Source organism: Centroberyx affinis, unplaced genomic scaffold (genome assembly GCF_046629955.1).
Source record: "Centroberyx affinis isolate AG114_WGS23_722 - 3 ecotype Tasmania unplaced genomic scaffold, CSIRO-AGI_Caff_v1 ptg000171l_1, whole genome shotgun sequence".
NCBI classification, from domain to species: domain Eukaryota; kingdom Metazoa; phylum Chordata; class Actinopteri; order Beryciformes; family Berycidae; genus Centroberyx; species Centroberyx affinis.
In genome coordinates, this window is record NW_027278868.1 from 907,282 (window position 1) to 927,418 (window position 20,137).

General features: G+C 44.1%; 1 protein-coding gene across 1 annotated transcript in view; it reads right to left on the bottom strand.

Annotated features, from left to right (window-relative positions):
* The window catches only part of lyst (lysosomal trafficking regulator), a 62,388-nt gene that overhangs the window by 12,893 nt on the left and 29,358 nt on the right, over positions 1–20,137 (bottom strand). The window contains 25 exon segments of the mRNA XM_071534456.1: positions 39–248; positions 389–600; positions 1,757–1,948; positions 2,338–2,499; positions 2,654–2,806; positions 3,287–3,453; positions 3,659–3,889; positions 4,675–4,844; positions 5,562–5,742; positions 6,858–7,482; positions 8,107–8,235; positions 8,327–8,525; positions 8,610–8,747; positions 9,543–9,692; positions 10,636–10,809; positions 11,635–11,880; positions 12,909–13,099; positions 13,976–14,136; positions 14,361–14,534; positions 14,648–14,804; positions 14,899–15,268; positions 16,106–16,215; positions 16,991–17,057; positions 17,163–17,374; positions 19,493–19,649. Coding sequence (XP_071390557.1) covers positions 39–248; positions 389–600; positions 1,757–1,948; positions 2,338–2,499; positions 2,654–2,806; positions 3,287–3,453; positions 3,659–3,889; positions 4,675–4,844; positions 5,562–5,742; positions 6,858–7,482; positions 8,107–8,235; positions 8,327–8,525; positions 8,610–8,747; positions 9,543–9,692; positions 10,636–10,809; positions 11,635–11,880; positions 12,909–13,099; positions 13,976–14,136; positions 14,361–14,534; positions 14,648–14,804; positions 14,899–15,268; positions 16,106–16,215; positions 16,991–17,057; positions 17,163–17,374; positions 19,493–19,649 — 4,938 coding nt within the window.

A 20,137-nucleotide genomic window follows, 5' to 3' on the forward strand; every position in this document is an offset into this window, starting at 1 on the left:
CTAAGCAGACTGTAACAAGGCAGTTCCTTTGCACTCACCTCTAGACCTGGGCTGAGACTCTCTCTGAGGATATCCAAGTGTCTGGGATCAAACACAAACTCCAGCGCCTCCCTCCTGTCAGACAGGGGAAGTGCAGTGCTGAGTGTGTGCACCAGCAGGCGGCCTATCTGGACCCTGAACGTATCCCGGCACGACCACAGGATCCTGCGCCACTGCTGATGCGGGGCTCCTCCACGACCCGTACTACCCTGAGGAACCACAAACACCATCACAACGTCAGCCGTCATGTACAGGGAACTCAAACTAGCTCTTGACATGAACAGAACTGTAACTAAAAAAAAAGTGATTTCCAAGCATGGAAAAAGCTTCTGAACAGTTGTTATCATACCAGGCTGATTTTGATCCCCTCCATCATGAGTTTGAGGATGTCCTTCTGAAAGCTCTTCTTGCTGGCAGGGGGGAGGGTGAATGGAATGGGCGAGTGTGGGACAGAGGCAGAGCCGCTCTCGTCCTGCGCTGGGTCGCCTGGATCCGGTGTGGACAGCTGGTGGTCTGGGGAGTCGGGGATATTCAGCAGGTCGAAGAAGTCCTGGCTCACATCTGAAGAAGAAAAGATCAGGAAACAAAATGAGAGCAATCTAGGAACAAATGTAGGAGGTGTTGCTACATGTATAATATATAGGTGAACATACATTCCTATTTGTGCTTATATGAGGTGAAGAATGTAATACATTACCAGTCAAAAGTGTGGACACAATAATAATAATAAACTTTATTTGTATAGCACTTTTCAAAAACAAGTTTACAAAGCGCTTCACAGACATAAAAACACAACTGATTGAATGTGCTGTTTTTCATCATCTTAAAGCCATTTTGATCTAAAGGCTTATGGTTAAATGCTTGAAATTTGTTTCTGAGATAAATATAAAAAGTGAAGTTGATGCTGCTGTTGATGTATGAATTTCTTTCAAAAGCCTTTGCTAAAGGGCAGCTACGATAAATAATCTAAAATATTCTATTGTTTTGATTTGTTTAACACTTTTTTGGTCGCTGCATAATTCCATTTGTGTTATTTCATAGTTTTGATTTCACTTTCCTATTATTCTAAACTTTGAAAAATTGTAAAAATAAAGAAAAATGTGAGTGTCCAAACTTTTGACTGGTAGTGTACATTGTTTTTTAAACCACCACATACTTAATTGTAAGTGCTCCAGGATGTGAAGGAGGATGGAGGATAAAGGCAAATTTATGGTTTCTGCGATGTGCCCGGTGTTCGCGGTGTGGAGTTCCACAGGGGGTCTGCGGAGGGTCCACACCGAGCTCCGCGCTCCTCTCAAAAAATGAAACTATGCGGAGGCCTCTGCAAACACCGCCGTCAGTTCAGAGGCTATGATTGGTTAATGGTTGCTATGTTAGTTGGTTACCAGGGAAGTAGTCTAATCGAGCCAACTGACAGCTGACAACAGGCAAAAATGGACAATCGGAGGAGATTCTGCGCTCTCCACGAACACCGTGCTGTTTACCGCGCATTTACCATAAAATGCTGTGGCTCTGCGGAGAGAACGGTCTTGCCATGAACACCAGGCACACCGCAGAAACCATAAATTTGCCTTAAGGGTTTTAGTGGTGGTAGTTGGTTGGGGTGGGGAGAAGAGTGAATTAGGGAGGGGACGGTGTTGAATTGGATAGGTGGGAAGAAGGAGATCTATTAACCTGCAAAAATGAAGGGAGATAAAAAGGAGTTGTTCTTTTTTACCATGGTACATGAGTCTGTTGACAGCGAGGACCACAAGCCTCTGCAGCCGTTGGACAAACTCGGTCTCACTGGCGCGAATGGGGTTTTCCTGGCTCATCCTCCTCTGCATCATCTGGTTGAGCTCATCGCTGGCTACAGAGCGCATCCGCGTCAGGAGAGAGTCGGACTGGGCCAGGGAGAACCGGCGCCGGCCTAGAGGCACATCATGAGGACATCCACAGTTTTGAGAAGACAAATTGTGTCAGTGTTGCAATCGCATATAATAGGTGCAAGGCATGCTTTTTTTTATCTTCAAGTTGAGAGTAAGGTTATGCAAATATCTCATAAATCACTGAAGACTCAGAAGATTAGAAAGATTCGCTGATCAAAATGCCATCTGTGCTGAAATGTTTAACAGTGATTTAGTTGAGCAGTCATACACACACATGCACACACACAAAGGCACCAGTAGTGCACAAGGGTACTGGGCAAATTAACCCCCAGGTGAGGACCAGGGAAAGGGTGAGTTCACTGCAAAAAAAAAGGAAACATGTCCCTTGGCAGGGAGTATGTTCTCCACTGTGGACGGCTGTCCCAGCTACCTGAGTCAGAGTGGAACATGTAGGATGGAGCTCCAGTGGGGGAGGGGAGGGGGGAGTCCTGGGACAGGAAGCTGAAGGGAGGGGACAGGGGGATCTGGCCATAGGAGCAGTAGTGCTGTCTGGGGATGCGGGGGATAATGGAGTCTTTCATGGCAATGGAACCTTCAAATTAGGATGGGAAGGGATCAACACAGACAGGTGAAATGCTTGAAAAGTCTGGGTGAGATTTGCCTTGTGACTGACTGGATGGAAATAAAACCCTATCAGAAAAAGCGCCATCATGATTTCTATCACTGCATCAGTTTGAAACACTCACCCGCAATGCTCTTGCGTTTCTGATAGATGGCATGATGAGGAGAGCTGGGTACATTCACAGAGCTGCTCAGCTTCTGGGGATCCTGATTGGCCGTGGTCTTTATGAACTCTATTGCTGATTGGAGGACACGGAACTGCAGAGCCACTGCCATCTCTATAAAAAAAGAAGAGAAGAATCAGGAGTGTCATTTACATTTTACATTTACATTTTTATCCAGAGTCACTGAGTGCAATATTAGAATACGCTTCAATTTCTATCACTTAAAATTCCAAACAACCAAAAATAAAGGGTGCCAAGGTCAGAGCCTTAGTGCCTTTACAATATTTCCATGATTATGTCAGAGCAAAGAAATGGCAAAGAAGTAGATAAGAGCTAAAAAGGGAAATAGAAGAGAGAAAGTAGAGGGAGAAGGGAGAGGAAATCATTCAGTGGGAAGACGAGGACGTGAGGTACTTCTTGAAAAGATGAGTTTTCAGTCTACGATTGAAAATAGGGAGTGACTCCATCTATCATGCAATGTACTGCAGCCCAGCTTCTTTTCTGCCCGGCGGAGCTTGACAGCATTATACCATCCAGAACCGCAGAGCATAGCAGGGGGACAACATTGATGTATTTTGCATGTCCAGTCCTCACCCTGTGTACGGCGCATCTTGCTAGTCTGCATGAAACCCAGCAAGGTAATGAGGTCTTCGATGATTCGGAAGTACTGGGAGCCTGAAGAGCTGCAGGAGTGGATCGTCACTGCCACTAACAGCTGCTGGATATCACACACCAAGAGCTTGTAGTCATTCAGCGGAATACTAGAGGAGGGAGGACAAGTGCAAACAAGACAATATTAAGCTCAGGAAGCGAGTCAACCACTCGTACCTGCTAGATCAATGAGCACTGAGAGGATTAATGATTTAATTCATGGCTCAAGGGTTTAACATAAAAAAGCATATGCGAGTGATGCCTGGACCCCATGGATGTGTTTGAATGAATCATCCTCTCTCCTGGCAGCCGTACCCATTCTCCATGCCGTTGAGGGTGGAGAGGGTGTTAAAGAGCACGTAGAGGAGCCCGTGGTCCAGCAGGATGTCTGCCAGCTTGGGGCAGGCATTGAGGAGCTGCAGCAGCATGCACAGGATGTTATGCACCAGAGAGTTCTCATACAGGGAGTTCTCAATCAGACCCAACACTGGAATGATACAGCGCTTCCTGAAGGGTGAGATATTCTCCATTTCCTCCAGGTCCAGACTGGAAAGTAACACAGAGAAGAAAAGAAATCACAAACAGCACTAGAGACTGCATAGCATGATCTATTACTTATCATAGAAAAACTAAAAAGTGGGTTGCTTCAGTCCCCAAGTCTGTTAGACTCCCAGAAGCCGATATGACCATCCAATTTTAAGTGAAATTTGAAATGTCACAAAAAAAAAAAAATTAGGTGTGTTTCCATCAGCTAGGTTGAAGATAATAAATAGGCTTCCTGAATAGAGAATGCAACTCTGTGAGAAAAGACACATCCCAGAAAAATGGAGACTTTTAAGGATTGATGAGCAGGGGGCAAGGCATTATTGTTCTTTGATGTTAGCTAATGTTGGCCATATCTCATGCTGTCTGAAGATGAAAGAAATGCACTTGGCAATATTCTAATGCACCAACTAATGGCCATTCAACCACAATGGGCTCCTTGTCCATGGGAACAACAGCAGGTGCACATTTATGGAAGGTCATGGTGGACAGATACTTTACAGAGAGCTTTTGGTTGCAAATGTCATTATTTAGTTGATTGATGTGTTTCTAGCTCCATTTATTGTACCATTTCTTTAGCAACAAAATGTTTTCTACCTCAAGTGAGCGCATAAACTTTTTTATAATATTGGGGAAGTATATGTATATGCAGGTTTCAAACAGACTTTTTAAGACCTTTGTAATGCTACTTGGAAATGGATTTAAATTAAATTTTGATTATCTAACTGAAGTTTTTAAGGACCCGCAGATACCCTATCTGCGGGTCCTAGTATTGTCCCTTGACTCACTCTTCCTCCAGGCCCACAGGCCGTCCAAACAGCATCTCCAGGAAGCACTCGAGGAGCCCCTGGCTGCCCTGGTGGAGGTACAGTTGGTTGGCCAGGAGGGAGAAGCCGTGGTTCTTCAGGAACTTCTCCTTCTGCTCCTTGAAGGCTCTGCTGAAATAGGCATCCAGCAGCTGGGAAAGTGGAACAGAATTATATGAGATGTATAACTTCAATACAGTATGATGTTAACACTCAGCAAAGGAATGGTTGCTGTCTGATGTAAGAAACAGTAAACTAATTACATATGCGTCCCATACAGCAGCATTGTTAGGGGCAGGTAGATTATCCTACAGTTAACACTATGCGTCTTTCTTTACGGATGGGTCTAAAAGTACTTCACGTCACCCTCACCCACTGAATCATACACCTCCTCCCATAACCTTCTCATCAACTTGCTCCAATATGCTCTGATCTTTAAGTAAAAAAATCCCTTCTACTGTACCTCTCTTCTTATCTTATTTCCCCTCTTACTTATCTCACATGTGATTATTCTAGGGTTACAGGAATATTGTCAGAGCTCTCAGGCTCTCTGACCCTTGCATTGCTTACGATCAGTGGCTTGTAATGTATACGATTTAGGAATTTAAGCTTATTCTATAGTTGCATTCATTGTAAGCTGTTGTGGAGACGAGTGTCAGCTAAATGCCTTAAATGTAAAACACAAATGTAAAAGTGACATTCTGAAAGGATAATGGAGAAAAACATCCTAAAATCGGGAAATATTGCGTGATCTAAAAAGGTACTGATCCATGACGTCATGAATGTGGTGAAATTTAGGCCCCAATGCAAAACCAGTTGAGAACTGCTTCAGAGTATATGAGACCTGTCAAACAGGATCCAGAACCAACCTTCATGACACCTTGCTGGATCAGTGGTGAGGAGTGGTTGACCAGGACGATGAGCGCCTCTGGCTGGATGAGCTTGTCCATCACTTCCTCAAGCATGAGGTCAGGCAGCAGCAGCAAGACGCCCCTCAGAAGATCATAGAGTCCACAGCAGATCAGCACCAGGCAGTCCTCTGTACTGGACCTGGGACACAAGGCGCACATGGTATTGTTGAATGATTCTGCCTCAAAAAAATGCAAAACCAAATTACCTTCAATGGTGCTCTCAAAATGAGAGGATAAGAATGAATCATTTGTACATAAAACAGAATATTTTATATTACGGAGAAGGTTGAATTTATAGGCTATGTAGTGAGAGAAGTGGATAATCTACTAATTTACTGTCTACTGTATGTCTTGCAGGGTTTCTTTGCACTGTAAGTGAAATCCTGTTTTTTGCTTTTATAGACCAGTGGAATAAAACTTGCATCAGCAGGGAAAGGATGAGAGCTAATTGAGGACTGTGGTCTTAATGACTAACCTGGGTCAACACAAAACATGATCTTTTCATCAGTAAACTGAGACTGTTTATATAAGCTATTTTCATAATGAGCCCTGCTAGAGCTGATACAGCTTGAAAGGAGATTGGTACATTAACACCAGCAAACAAATTTTGGCTCTACTAAGTATTACTAGTTAGTTTTCTGCCCTGCTTGAAAAATACACCTACAGACATCCTAATACATTTAATGAAACTGAAGACAAAAGTGGAAGACCTATTAACTTCAGACAGCCCACGTTGTTTAATACAAAATAAACGTGAAGGCGATTGTTGAGAAAATACGATTATAATGAGCAAATCTGTTTCAATCCATTTCAGATTAAAGAGAGCTTGACAGCGACTGGCTGGCAGATATAGGTAAACTGAAACTGTCACTGCAGTGCAAATCATTTTCACAGTTGGCTGAAGATAATTACCATAATCAACTGCAGTATGTAGATTGTTATGCAAATCTGAACAAAGACTTTCTTTGTCTGAGCAACACTGTGATCTACTTAGGTATTAGCAATGTGTGGAGTTACGTGACAGAGTGGCTTGGCATGGACAAACAATTACATAAATACTCAAACAGACTGCTACCGGTTACTGTAAGTGCACTATACCTATGAGATCATTTGCCATGGGTTGGCGAACTGAATTGTTTTTGGCAGGTAATATGGACATTATGGATTCAGTTAGAACCGTCTTCCAGTGTGTTATCAATACTGTATCTGATATTCAAACAAGCAAGCCTTGTAAAGGGCAGTATGGCAGAGTACCTGTCGTTGGACTCGGTCTTGCTGTGAGCCCTCTCATAACCAGGAGAGTAGGTGTAGCTCTCCCAGTCCTCAGGCAGGGAGCCTCTGTCAGCCGCGGTGGGCCAGCGGCCGATGGCCAGGGAGCCGTTTGGAGCTGGGAAGGCCAGGCCCAGACTGGCCAGGTTGCTCTGGCTCCTCTGGAAGGACTGGATGCCTTTCAGGCTGTCAGGTCGGCGCGGTGCCTCATCGCTGGCCCAGTCAAACCTGTCGTCGGACTCCGCCACCCCCACGCTGCCCTCTGCCAGGCTGTCCACCTCCGCCGCCTCATCCCGCTCCTCCTCCACGCTGATGGAAGGGGTGCGTAGGGCTCCTCCCTCGCCCCCTTCTCTAGAGTCACAGATGGTCTTGGCCGATTCACAACTGCTAAGGAGCTGCTCGTCGCCTCCGCCCCTCTTGAGTGTCTCTGTGCTGCCCAGAGCCTGCTGAGTGGCGAGGGAAACCCCGTCACCTTCGCCTGCCTCACTGGAGCTACCGTGTCCAAGACGAGGTGTCAGCAACGGGGAGGAGTAGGGAGAGGGGGCCAGACTGGGAGGGCGTAACGACTGATCATCACCTCCATGTTCAGGGGAAGGAGCGTGGAGATGACCTGGAAAGCAGAAGGAATTGCTTCAGCACTTTCAGCACAAATTATTAGATTTCATAATAGAATGAAGCATTTAGATCTTGAGCTGACATTCTTATCAAGAGCAACTTTCATTGAGTACAACATTAGCTGAAGAATGTTCACATAAGATAGAGAAGGCCTAGATAAGAACTGAAGAGAAAAAGAAGGTTTCTATTTAAACTAGACTAGATCTTTTTCGGAGCAAGTAGAGGGTGGGGGGAGGGGGGGGATTCAGAGGAGAGAGGAGAACATGAAACCACTGCCTTGCTCTTAGCTTCTCAAAGACATAATTGCTGACCTCATGCTACATCTGCAGTGTCTTTTTCCCAGAAGTAATAGCATTTATGTTACAACCTTAAAATAAAACTCTGGTGACCTTAATTCATCACACAGTGACAAAAAGGCTGTTGCAGCACTGAACGATAAACATTCTAAAGAAGTAGACCTAGTTGGAGACAGGACATTCTCATGAAAGCATTACAGATCTTCTTAGAAATAATCATTCAGTCATTCCTGGCAACAAAGCAAAAGTTTGCATTAAATTATCCTGTCTGTGCTGGATGCCTGAATGTGCTGTAAGGCCAGTGAGGTGTGGCTGAACTGTACCTTCATGGGCCGCCTCAGTGAAGACAGTGGGGGAGAGCGAGACCACAGAGCTGCTGGCAGACTTTCCTCCACTGTTGGAGTGTCTTAGATACATAATGGACTGGACCTTCTCCTGGTACAGCTTGCCATCTGACACACAGAGAGATCAAAAGAGCTTGGCAAGTTAAATTCATGTGAGTTTGAAACAGAAGCACTGGTTACAGCTGTAGCGCTACCTCACCTATGTGCAGTGAGAAGTAGAAGCTGGTTGGAGTGTGGCAGACGTAGGTGTTGGTGGGCGGGTGAACGGCCAGCAGGAAGTTGTAGACCAGTCTGAGCAGATCCAGGTCCGGAGGAGAACCCAGTACTTCCTGGATGATTTTGACAAATGACAGACAGACTTCTTGCGGGATGGAAGTCAGATGCTCGTCCCGATGCTCCTGGAGAAAACACATAATACTGGATCAGGATCGGTCTCTGAAAAGAGGCAAGGTATCGTGGCAGGAGTTCTGACAGTGGCCTACCTGTAACACTTGGCAGGTGAGCAGGAAGCGATGCACCACTTGAGCCTTGAGGAACTGACGGATGTTGAAGACCTGCTGAGGGTGGTGCACCCTAATGAGGATCTCTAAGGCAGCCAGCAGGGTTTCCCACACTCCACACTGACAGAAACACAACACGAACGGTGAATGACGATGGAGAGGCAGAGACATCATTTGGCCTTCATTGCTGGCAATGTAGGAATAACCTGATGCTCTATGGTGCACTAATGGTTGGACTGAGAGTACTATTGTTTCTTGAGCAGAGTAAAAATATCTCAGTCTTAATCAGGTACTGGACAGAATACAAAACAGAAACGGAATACGCACACTGCAACTTGATCTCAAGGTGTATGAATTTATTAACACCTATACATGTGATGCTTCGAGCTGTCTGCCCTTTATGTATAGGTGTTATTAAATTCATACACCTTGGGAGCCACTAGCAGCATGCAGATTCAGTGCTATGGTTCTCGCCTGGGAAGCTGCCCTTATACCGCACAGCATGGGTTCAAATTAGCTGATGCTACAGTATCAATTTTCTCTTTTCTCACATTCCTGTGCCACTGTATCTTCAAATCTGACAAGAGAAAACAAAAGGAAAAAACTGTTCACGGTGTATGTGTGCAGGCAGGAGTGTGTATGTGTGTGTTGTGTGTGGATACCAGACCTTGGCCAAACAATATTTGCAAATAATATCCTGGCATTTGTTTTAGCCTACTTGGAGTATCAGATAAGTGATAACTATCTTCAAGATAGTTTTAGTTTTTTGCACAAAGTCTCGTTTTTACTTTTATTTCAATTTATGACAACATTTGTTATCACATAGTTTTTGTTGTACTGATAGTTTATGATAATAACTTTGTTGCAAATAAGATTTGACCCAGGTCTGGTTGGTACCAGGATGTGTGTGTTTACCTCAGCCTTGGCCCAGATCTTCCAGTCCAACAGGACCTCTGAGAGAAGCCTGATGTCCTGCACCACAGCAGCGGACTCAGTGTCCAAACGGAACTGACTGTCCTCCCCCAGGGTCAGGATGGGCCCACTGCAGCACCCATCCAGCAGAGTCTAGAGACAGATACAGTATGGCAACCACATTAGAAATGGAGTGTTTTGTCAAAACTACCACAGTGCTGTACACCTTACTCAGAAACATTTTACCCAAACATATTGATAATCATTATCTCTCTCTCTCATTATCTCACACAGTGTAGGACTCCAGACAGGAGGAAAATCAATACATTCCCCATGAACTTACAGAGTACTTATCACTCTGTCAAGACCAATGCCATTTACTCCCCTGAGAGTTCCTGTCTTCCACAAATGACAGACCTTGATCAGTAGGATCAAGGTCTGTCATTTGTAGAAGTGACCAGATTCACTGCAGTGGTCATAAATCTTGTAGTCTTTTGGGTTTCTGGTACCAGAAGGCACACTGAAGAGTCAGTTACATTATTAACCTGTCATAGTCTGATAAAAGAGTGTGTGACTAAATATACAAACTGTTTTAAGCAGCCAGACATCTGGCTTCAAAGACTGATCTGGCTAAAGGGAGATTTCTTTAGCAGTGTAAATATGAAATGTCAACATAATATATAAAAAGCCATATTTTTTATCTAATGCAAATAGGCACGCTATCTTTTAGGTATGACTGTGTGTGAGTGTGTGAGTGTGTTAGTGTCACTAATCTGCTCAGTTCTGTGTCATGCAGTATGTGGAAACCCAAAGCGGCAAAGGCAATCGGGGGTGCTGTGTGTCTCTGCAGGAGCTCAGTGTTTCATCCAGTCAGACAGAATCCATTTCAGCGCACAGCCATCACACAGCTCAATTACAGACACAGCCACAGGGTCAAGTAACAGCAGGGTCACCAAGACTGGCTCACAGTGGCACCAGTGTGTCGGGGTGGATCGGATTCACGGTAAAAAAGAAGTGCCAGTGAATATGTTTTACTGCACAGATCCACAGAGACTGTGGGAAAAGAGGAGAGCAAAGAGTTCAAGATCTGACTCACTTTCAGCATATGATATCCCACGATGCACTTGGATTTGATGAGGACCTGGTGGATCATGGAGTATCCATGGTAACAGTCCATCTCGTGGATGCGGTGCTGGTTGAACTTGGACAGAGACAGCAGCACCCGCAGTGCCAGAGCCTGTGTCTTCTCACAGTCACTCAGCTCCACCGCCTGGACATCAGCGACATCGAGATGAGGGACAGAGGGAGGGAGGGAGGGCAGGAGAGATGGCAGGGAAAAAATAAGTAAAATGGCTGCATAGGAACACTGTAGGTCAGCAGTTGTCCTCTTGCATAACTTCCTTTCCATTAAAAAAATGACATTTCACAATGTTCCTGTGTTCTCTCAAAAGAGGCAAATCTTAAACATTATCTTTAAAAGGGACTTTAATCTATGCCCTTTATTAATCGCAACAACACTGATAGAACCTTTCTCCTCCTACACAAGTTTCTGACCCCCCCACCCCACCCCTCCTGTCCCCTTGAAGACGGTGGCTTGTATTTGACACAATCAATGAAGTCACATTTTTAGAATAGAGAAGTAATAAGAGGCAATATATCACCATGCAAAATACTGGAATAATAATACTGCTTTGTTGTTTGCTTTTGGGCTTGAGAATGAAATGTCTTGCAATGCTTGTAGCTCATAGCACCTTAATAAATACTTGCATGAAGCAGAGTCTAGACTTCAAAATAAACATACAGGGTTCCCACTGTGGCCCTGGTGTAAAAGTCCATGACTTTTCCATGGCATTCCATAACTAAGTCAGAGCACTTCCATGACCTAGAAAATATATTCCTTCCTGGTTAGTTTATGTTGTTTTTCAGCTCAAATAAGTCTGAAAAACAGTCTGGTTTCCACTACAGTTGGGCTTGCTGTGGAGAAGAACAGCTGAAAACAACCAGCTGATGCAATGAGTTTACGAGTCGTAAAATACAATCTGCTACATCCCACTGACTATGGAGTCAGTGGGATAAATAGCACCGAGCATCATACCTGTGCAAAGAGGAAGACAAAGTTTCCTGTTCCTCCAATCTTGTGCAGGACGCTCTGCAGGCCCTGGGGTTCAGTGGGGAGCAGTCCCCGGAGAGAGTGGGGCTCCAGGACAACACTTTGCACCTCCTTGGAGCTGAAAGGGCGCTGGGTGACCACCGTCTTGGCCTGGCCCTTCAGTCTGATTACAGGCTCATAGATAGTGTAGACTCTGGGACTGCTAGGGGCGTACACCACTGCCAAGCTCTCCTGCACAGGCAGAAACAGAATCAGACGCATAAGAAACAAGATATTCATCTTTCAAACCCTTCATCCTCTCATTTTAAATCATTTGAATATTAGGTATTTAGTTGATTTACACTATAGAAATGGTAAAACAAACATACATTTATCACAATAGTATCCCTCACTTTCCCCACTGCACATTTTTAGACCAGGCTTATCTTTGGCTTTAGGCTAGGTTGGCCCAAAGCTATTTTTTAATCCATTTTTTTCACACTGCATCAGTCAGCCTTGACTTCTTTTGCTTGGCCAGAAAAACTAGCCTTGGGCTAAAGTCAAGGATAATCTTCTTTTACAATGACTTATTGTGAAGTCTGGATTTGCCTGGAGCAAGGACCCCTTTAGCCCAGGGTTACAATTTCTAGCATGGATTTAAGCCTGGGTTAAGTGCGGTATCAAAAGGCCTTTCGAGTCCTAGAGATAACAAAACAGTAGTGAGTGGGATGAAAAGGATACAGATCTAGTTAGAGTACAGGTGGGAAGTTACAAAGATGTGGGGAGGGGAAATCATTCATTCTGTCTTTCTTCCTTTCTGTCTTCCTTATCAGTAGAGCTGTTATCAACACAGCCACTAACTTTTAATGGGAGAAAAACAATTTGCTGTAAATTGCTGTAGCTCAACTGGAACAGCTTTCACAATTGGAAAAAAATTACTTCCTACAGTGCAAAATCATCAATGACAACTAATTGGAACAGTGCATTATGCATGCACCAGAAACAGAAACAATAAAATAGAGAAATAGTAATAATCTACTATGCTAATGGTTCACTTGAATCACAAAGCACAAGGACTGGGATTAAGAACAATGTGAATCTGTATTTTAACACATTTGACATACAAGGATTGGGAAAAGGTGAAGCGACAGTGACAAGATAGCAATTCTTTGTCTGTTTTTCCACAATTAACTGTTTTGTGTTGGGATGTGCACACATGTATTCAGCTGATGTCTAATGTAAAGTAAAGATAGGATTAGGTATAATAAAAAAAGACTTACAACCAGTGCCGTTGTGTCCACATCCTTGTTCTTCATCAGAAGCTCTCGAACATGCTCACACTTTAGCCCTTCCTGATTAACATACTTGGAGAATGTCCCATTGGGCTTGCCGTACTTGCAGGGCATGATGGAGGTAAGGTCCGGCCCACTGGCGTACAGGTAGAAGGCCTCCTCAGATGCTATTCTAGACCCTGAAATATAGAGGCAAGCACAGAGGACATAGTTAGAATCTCTTGTCTTAATGTGACAAACATTAGAAAACTGCAATCTGCTGTAGCATGCAGATTGATGCTGTGTTATTTTTTCTATTTTCCAGAAGAGTGGGCTGTTCTTCCCTCTGTTAAGAGATACCATGACATTGTGGATATATTCTTTACTGGGCAGAGAAAAAACAGAGAGAAATGCAACAATTTAACTGGAGCCTGACTCAACCCTATAAATTAACGATTTATAGTTTTTCATCCATAACCCATAATCTAATAACATCTCCAGCAGTATGTGATGCATAGTTAGACCCATGAGGCACCAGGGTGCACCTTGATGTTTTATTTCTTGTTTTCAAGAAACTCTGGTGAACCTAGCAGTCCTTGTTTTCCAAGAAGAAATTGCAAGCAGCTATGAATTCCAATGACAACAGAGAGGCTTTAGCCTGTCTAATGACATCAGTCGGGTTCACAGGTTGAGACTGCCTAGACACAAACCATTCACAGCCAATTAGAGGCAACAAGAGAAGTATTCAGGATGTCTCCCAAGAGAATGCTGAGAATCTACAGCACGCTGCACATCACACTACCAGCAGCCTTATACAGCCACTAGACCCTGGATAGGCTTGCAAAACATAGCTGCACTACAAACCTTTTAGGTACAGTATATATATGAGAAAGAAAACAGTGATCTATTTACCACCAGGGCGCAGCATTGAGGCCATATAGATAAAATGATAAAAGGGATTAAGCCAGATGGCAAGTGTGCATTTAGAGTTAAAGAGGGAATTGAGGTTGGCCTGACTGGGATTAAGCTTATGAAAGCGTGATTCCAGCCTGAATAACATGACAGGAGATTCCTACCATTGAAGAGGAGAACAGTGCCCATGCTCCATCGTCCTCCCTGCTTCAGCAGCTCCTCAGAGGACGGCATACAGTGGCCCAACATACAGAAGGTCTTGTTGCTATCAGATGATAGACTGGATTTCCTGGGTAAGGTGTAGTCCAGAGAGACCTCGCATTTCCTGAGGCAAGGAGGCCAGAGAAATCAGTATCAGTCTACACTAGAGATGTATTTAATTATCTAAGAGTAAAGCTTATCATCCACCTATACATCAATCAGATTTAAAACCAAAGAGCCGGATAAGCATTTATTACTGTTTTACTGTTTGGGAAGCACTTAGTTACACTGTTTAGAAAAGTACTATAAAAATCAATTCTCATTCTTGTTATTATACATGTCCCTCACCTCACTCCACACACCCAGACCACCAGGCGGCCGTGGATGTTCTTCTTGCCCTCTGGCTGTTGGGTATACGTGAGACCAAGGTGCTGCCACTGTCCCGGCCTGAGCAGCCCCTCACCAGAGTCTGCCTGTGCCAACAGCCCTGCTTTTATCTCATCGTTAGGGTCTATACAAATCCTGAGGAAACAGTACATTAACACGCTTCAAGTTAAGACGTTGAACAAGCAGTAGTGTACGCAACGCTATTCTTCACACACATCTCTGACGCTGTAATCTCCTCTGGAGCTCACCTGAATGTGAGTGACCCTGTAGCAAAGTCAGCCCACACCTGAAGCATCAGCGCCTTGGAGCCCATAGAAATGACATGCATAAGGCCTTCCTCTACCACTCTCTGCCCAGCCTGAGAGGTGCTGTGGTGGGGCTCAACCGAAGGAGGTTTCCCCTCCTCTGGAACACAATGACGAGAGAATCTCAAAATCAGTTTGCATCTATGGACGCCAAAAGTAAAAGCTCTGACACAGGTGAAGCAGCTGTTTCTCACCCTTGTCTTTGTCCCCGTCCTTCTCCTCTGGCTCTGCCACCCTCAGCCACATAGAGGCGCTGAAGCCACTGGCCATGTGGGGCCAGCAGTTCTGCCCTACCAGGGGCAGGTGGAGAGGGGAGACGTGCCAGGGGGAGGTACGTAGGTGGCTTGGTCGGGACTCGGCATCGCCCTCTCTGCGCCCGGGAGACAGTTTGCCCTTCCAGAGCAACCCCACACCTTTCCCCGCCACAGCACCATTCTGTCTGGAGCCGGGGGATGTCCCTGCCGGCGTGGCAGCCCCGAGGACTATGGGAAAGGTCAGGAAGTGAAGAGGTTCCATATCCATGTTGGCTTCGACAATCTGTAGGATGCCCTTCAGTAAGACCTCCTGGCATGTAACAAAGGAAATGGGAGGTGAGAGAAATAGCCGTTATTATCTTAGATATGATAGGGCAAACTCGTGACAGATCTGTGCTGTCTGTGTACGTCTAAACATCAACATCTCAAGTCAGTCAGTTTTGGAAGTTTTTGGTTCTGTGGGATAGAAGTCAACAAGGAAAGTCAAGTACAATGCAACAGTGTTACAACAGTGTTAAAATGTACAGTTCAAATGTACAAAGAATCTCTGCATCAAAGCATGTAGCATGAAGATAAACACACCATAAGCATTACAGATGGCCATGGCAAAATACACTGTATCTAAACAAATAGAAAACTTGGGAAGCAGTACAGAAAGGGCAATACAATCACGTTTGGCCATGAGAACCACAGATGTGTCTCATATTCATATCATAAAACAAAAAAGTAGAGGAGACTGAAAACATGGGTCACGTGTCATGTTCACATACTTAAAAATAACCCCCGTCTTCCGCTTAAAAACCTTATTTCTTGGAGACAGGTTATTAATAAGGCCTGTTGCCAGATTCCAATTAACAACAGACCTGTGGTAATAAGCTGTAGCATCACATTTGTTCCCAGCACATTGGTGCTAATTGTATGTGGAATGAAGTGGTCCCAGGAGGGCATTATGTGTTGATGAGTTTTAAAGAGCCAGGGAGAGAAAAGATTGTTAAACAGAGAGAATGTCTGACAAATATGTATATGTGTGTATTGTATGCATGCAGAATATTAGAGAGTACCATCATTTATGACAGTTATCAGTGTAAACATCATGAACATAAGCTAGCGGTGCATTGTTGAGTGACTGATAGGGTTTGCTATTTACAGTAGGAGGGGTCTTCTCCAGAAAGAGGCGAATCAATAGAGCCAGTTCCTCTGCTGTCATTCGCTGGCTCACCATGGCAACCAGCAGCTCCACTAGCACAGTCTGGCAATCTGAATAGACCAATGAAGAGCAGATTACGTAAACAGATTTCATTCACTTGGGCATGCAACAGAACACCACACGCAGAAACACTAACAACATAAATGCAATATTGCCTGTCGGCAACCCTGTCAGTTATCCAAACGTAAACCACAAAGCAGAACCCGCATGGGCCCTTACTGCTACTTAACATAAAAACAAAAAAATAGGCCATAGACTTGAACAAGCACGTCCAAAGAAAACTTGATACATTGATGATTGGGAAAATTGTGTGCACCCTATTTTGTTGCCTTTGAGATAGGGCTAGGTGATATATCGTATAATATCGTTATCGTGATGTGACACTTGATATTGTCTGGGATTTTGGTTATCATAATATTGTGAAATAACTTAAAAGTTACTGCTTCCTGGTCTTAAAGGCTCCATTACAGTAAAGTGATAACATTTTCTGAACATATTAGCCTGTTCTGGCTGAGTAAAATGAAAAATGATTGCCTTAACCTATATCCAATATCCACATTACTTATTACTGATTACACATTACTGATTACTAATGATCATTACTAATTTTCTAAATTTTCGTGTGTTAATATCTTTTGAAAGCACAAATGCTCATCCCCAAAACACATTGTCACATTATTGATATCGAGGTATTCGGTTTAAAATATTGTATATATATATATATATTTGATTTTGTCAATATCGCCCGGCCCTACTTGCAGATTGTGCATGACAACATTCTACAATGGCAGGCAAAGAAAAAATAACCTTTAACCAATAACAAACCTTTAAAGGAGGGGTCTGTTTGGCTGAGGATGTTGTGGAAGCCAGACAGGATGGTTTTTACTCCGCCCTGTGAGGACCAGAGCATGGGGTCAGCCATATACTTCGGAGCACAGTTCAGAAATTTAAGGAGAAATACTGAATAATGAGGCCGTTAAGAAGCAGTCAGTCTGACCTGGTCATAGAGCAGGGCAGCATTGCGGCGGTTGGCGCGGACCGCCCCCAGCAGACTGTGGAACACGTGGCTCAGGACCTCCAGGTCCGGGGAGCCGCTGGCCAGCAGCTGCAGCTCCATGGTGCAGATCTCTGGGAAGAGCAGCACGCCACGCCTGGGGCTGTCCGCCACCGCCCCGAAGTCATGCAGCACGGCGGACTCCACCTTCACTCCTGTGGGAGCAACCACAGACACCAGGGTGAGATCTAAGACAAAACAAGAAACACACACACACACACACACACACACACACACACACACAGACACGGAGAAAGGATAAACTTCACGCTAGCTGGCACGTTGATGTGCCGCCACGCTGCACGTACATGCCAACACAGAAACACATACAGGCAGGCTGTGTTGCTTAAACGGCTTCATGTTCCACAGGCATTCCCTGCTTTAGTTCAGCCTCGCTCCAGCCTCCCATCTCGGAGGCAGCTTGTAAAAATGAATTAGCCTCAGCGCTGCGCTCAGCCTCAGAGCAGCATGGGAGTCCCCCTCATGATTTACAGGAGAGCAGCCCAGCAGGCTCTCACGCGGCTTCTGGGACCTCCTTTTATTAACAAAGCTCTTTCTCTCCCTATGCGCTCTCACACAGTTCCTCTCTGTTTCAAACACGCACACACACAAATACATATTGCATTCTGTAAATATAACCAAAAATTAGTATAACAACTTCCAACATCCTTGTCTCTCTTAACATCACAATAATTCATTTTTGTTCTAAATTTAAATGCCTGTGTTTGGGCTGGCATTCAAATGTAATCGCCAGAAACCAACAGTTCACACAGTCATTTTCCACTCTATTTTGGGGAAATAAATTCAATTTGGATTTCATAAATAAATCAAATGTACTACTTACCATAGGTTATATAAGTTAATATGAGCTGTTGACAAGTGTGAATACAGTTACAGTCTAAGTACTGGTCTGCCATTCACTCTGAGAAAATAAACCTTTAAGCTACCCTGAAACCACTGAACACAAATAAGGTGCACAATCAATATCCTGAAGGAACATTAGACCAAAACCTATAATTAGGCACCAAGACAAGACATTAAACTAGACACCAAAATTCTACCAAGGAAATGTTGTTTCATTCTCTTAGGCTTGTGTATAAATAGGTCAAAATCAGAGAAACATAAGTGTTGAGTTCTTTTTCAACATTTATAAGATTCTTTGATAGGCTGTGCTCACCAACACAATGTAAAATACAATACCACTAAAACCATCACACTGCTCACTCGCAATTAAAATCTGACCTGACAGGAGCAAAATTGAAAAAATTAGAGTGCAGGAAAACTGAGGTATATGTGTGTGTGTGTGTGTGTGTGTGTGTGTGTGTGTGTGTGTGTGTGTGTGTATGTGCGCGCGCACCTATACAAAATACTACGCAAGTCACAAGATCCAGCTCATGAGGCCACAGAGGGCAGTTTCCTCACATCATGCAAAGAGTAAAACAATGACTCTATTCTGAAGACATGAAAACGTAAAAGGGGGTAATGGACATGTTCTTAACCTGGTAGATCAGAGAGGAGAACATCGCTCACCCAAGAGAATACCATGAGAAAGAAGTGCTCACTCCTTTTTCTTCCATGGAAAACCAGTAAATTGAGGTCACTGCCCTCCAAAGGAGACCAAAGAAATCTGTTATGGTGTTTTCTTAGGAGACTACTAATCTTTACCTGCTTTTACACTGCAAATCGTCTAATTTCTGAAACCGCAAAGCCATTGAACATAAAACCTTCCCAGTGAAAGACGTGAAGTAACGCTTCTCAGATAGGTTGAATGATCATTTCAACGGCGGGAGAGAGTAAACAGTCATGGTTTCCCAAGGCTAAATCATCAGCTGCTTTAGAGGTCGAGACGAACACATGACCTCTCAATCTATCAAGATCAGACCGCTGAAATTTATCACCAACATAGACAAATGGCAGATAAGGCCGAGTACATAAAGTGAAATGTGATTTGCAGTGTTCTTAAAATAGCCCTAGGCAAGTAAAACGGTTGAAAAGATTAAATCGCTACGGACGTACAGGAGAAAGACTTAAAAGTAAAGCAAACACTACAATCACAGTACAGTAGAGTGCAGTAATAGCGATTATCTGTTCAATTTCCATTTGCAATGGCAGAGACGCCCTCCCCTCATTAGATTAAACCAGTCTAAGCTAGTTTTAGACTTAGAATGGTGAGGTGTGTACATTAGCTATTTATTCTTAAGAAGGAGTAAACAGGAGTAGGTGTGTGTGTGTGTGTGTGTGTGTGTGACGTGCAGCAGTAAGTGTGGACCTACCCTCTTCCTGCTTGGCCATGTCCTCAGGGTTGCTTTCGCTGTCTGCGTCGTAGCCCTCCTCCTCCCCCGGGGGCTTGACGCCACAGCTCTGCGCCTCGTCTACCTCCTCAGACAGATCGCCCGCTGGGGCCACACCCTCCACCAACACCTGTAGCTTCTGACAGAAAGGGAGGGAGAGAGACGGAGAGAGAGAGAGAAAGAGCGAGCGAGCGAGAGAGAGAGAGATGGATAAGACGAGTAAAAAGACGTTAATTTAAATCTAACACAAACCACTGAAAAATACAACCAAGCTATGACCATTATCTGAGTAACATTAGAGCAGCTGGTAAAATGGGATTAGTTTTGCAGAAGCTTACCCCATCAAGTAAAAAAAAGACGTCTACATGTGCTAATGTAGTGCCAGCTATCTCTTTGGAAAAATCTAAAACTTGACTAAGAATGTAATGCTACACTGTACTCAGCATGACGAGCAGCAATCCCACTACTAATGCAGCAAAAGAATTGCCAACAAAATGTTTTCAAGTGATAGAACAAAAAAAAGTACAAGATTTTGGTCATAAGACAAATATCAGCTGACTTGCACAGCACTCACACAGCCCAGTTCCTTTAAGTGTTTAGTCAGTCAGTCATCTATGTGCACATAAA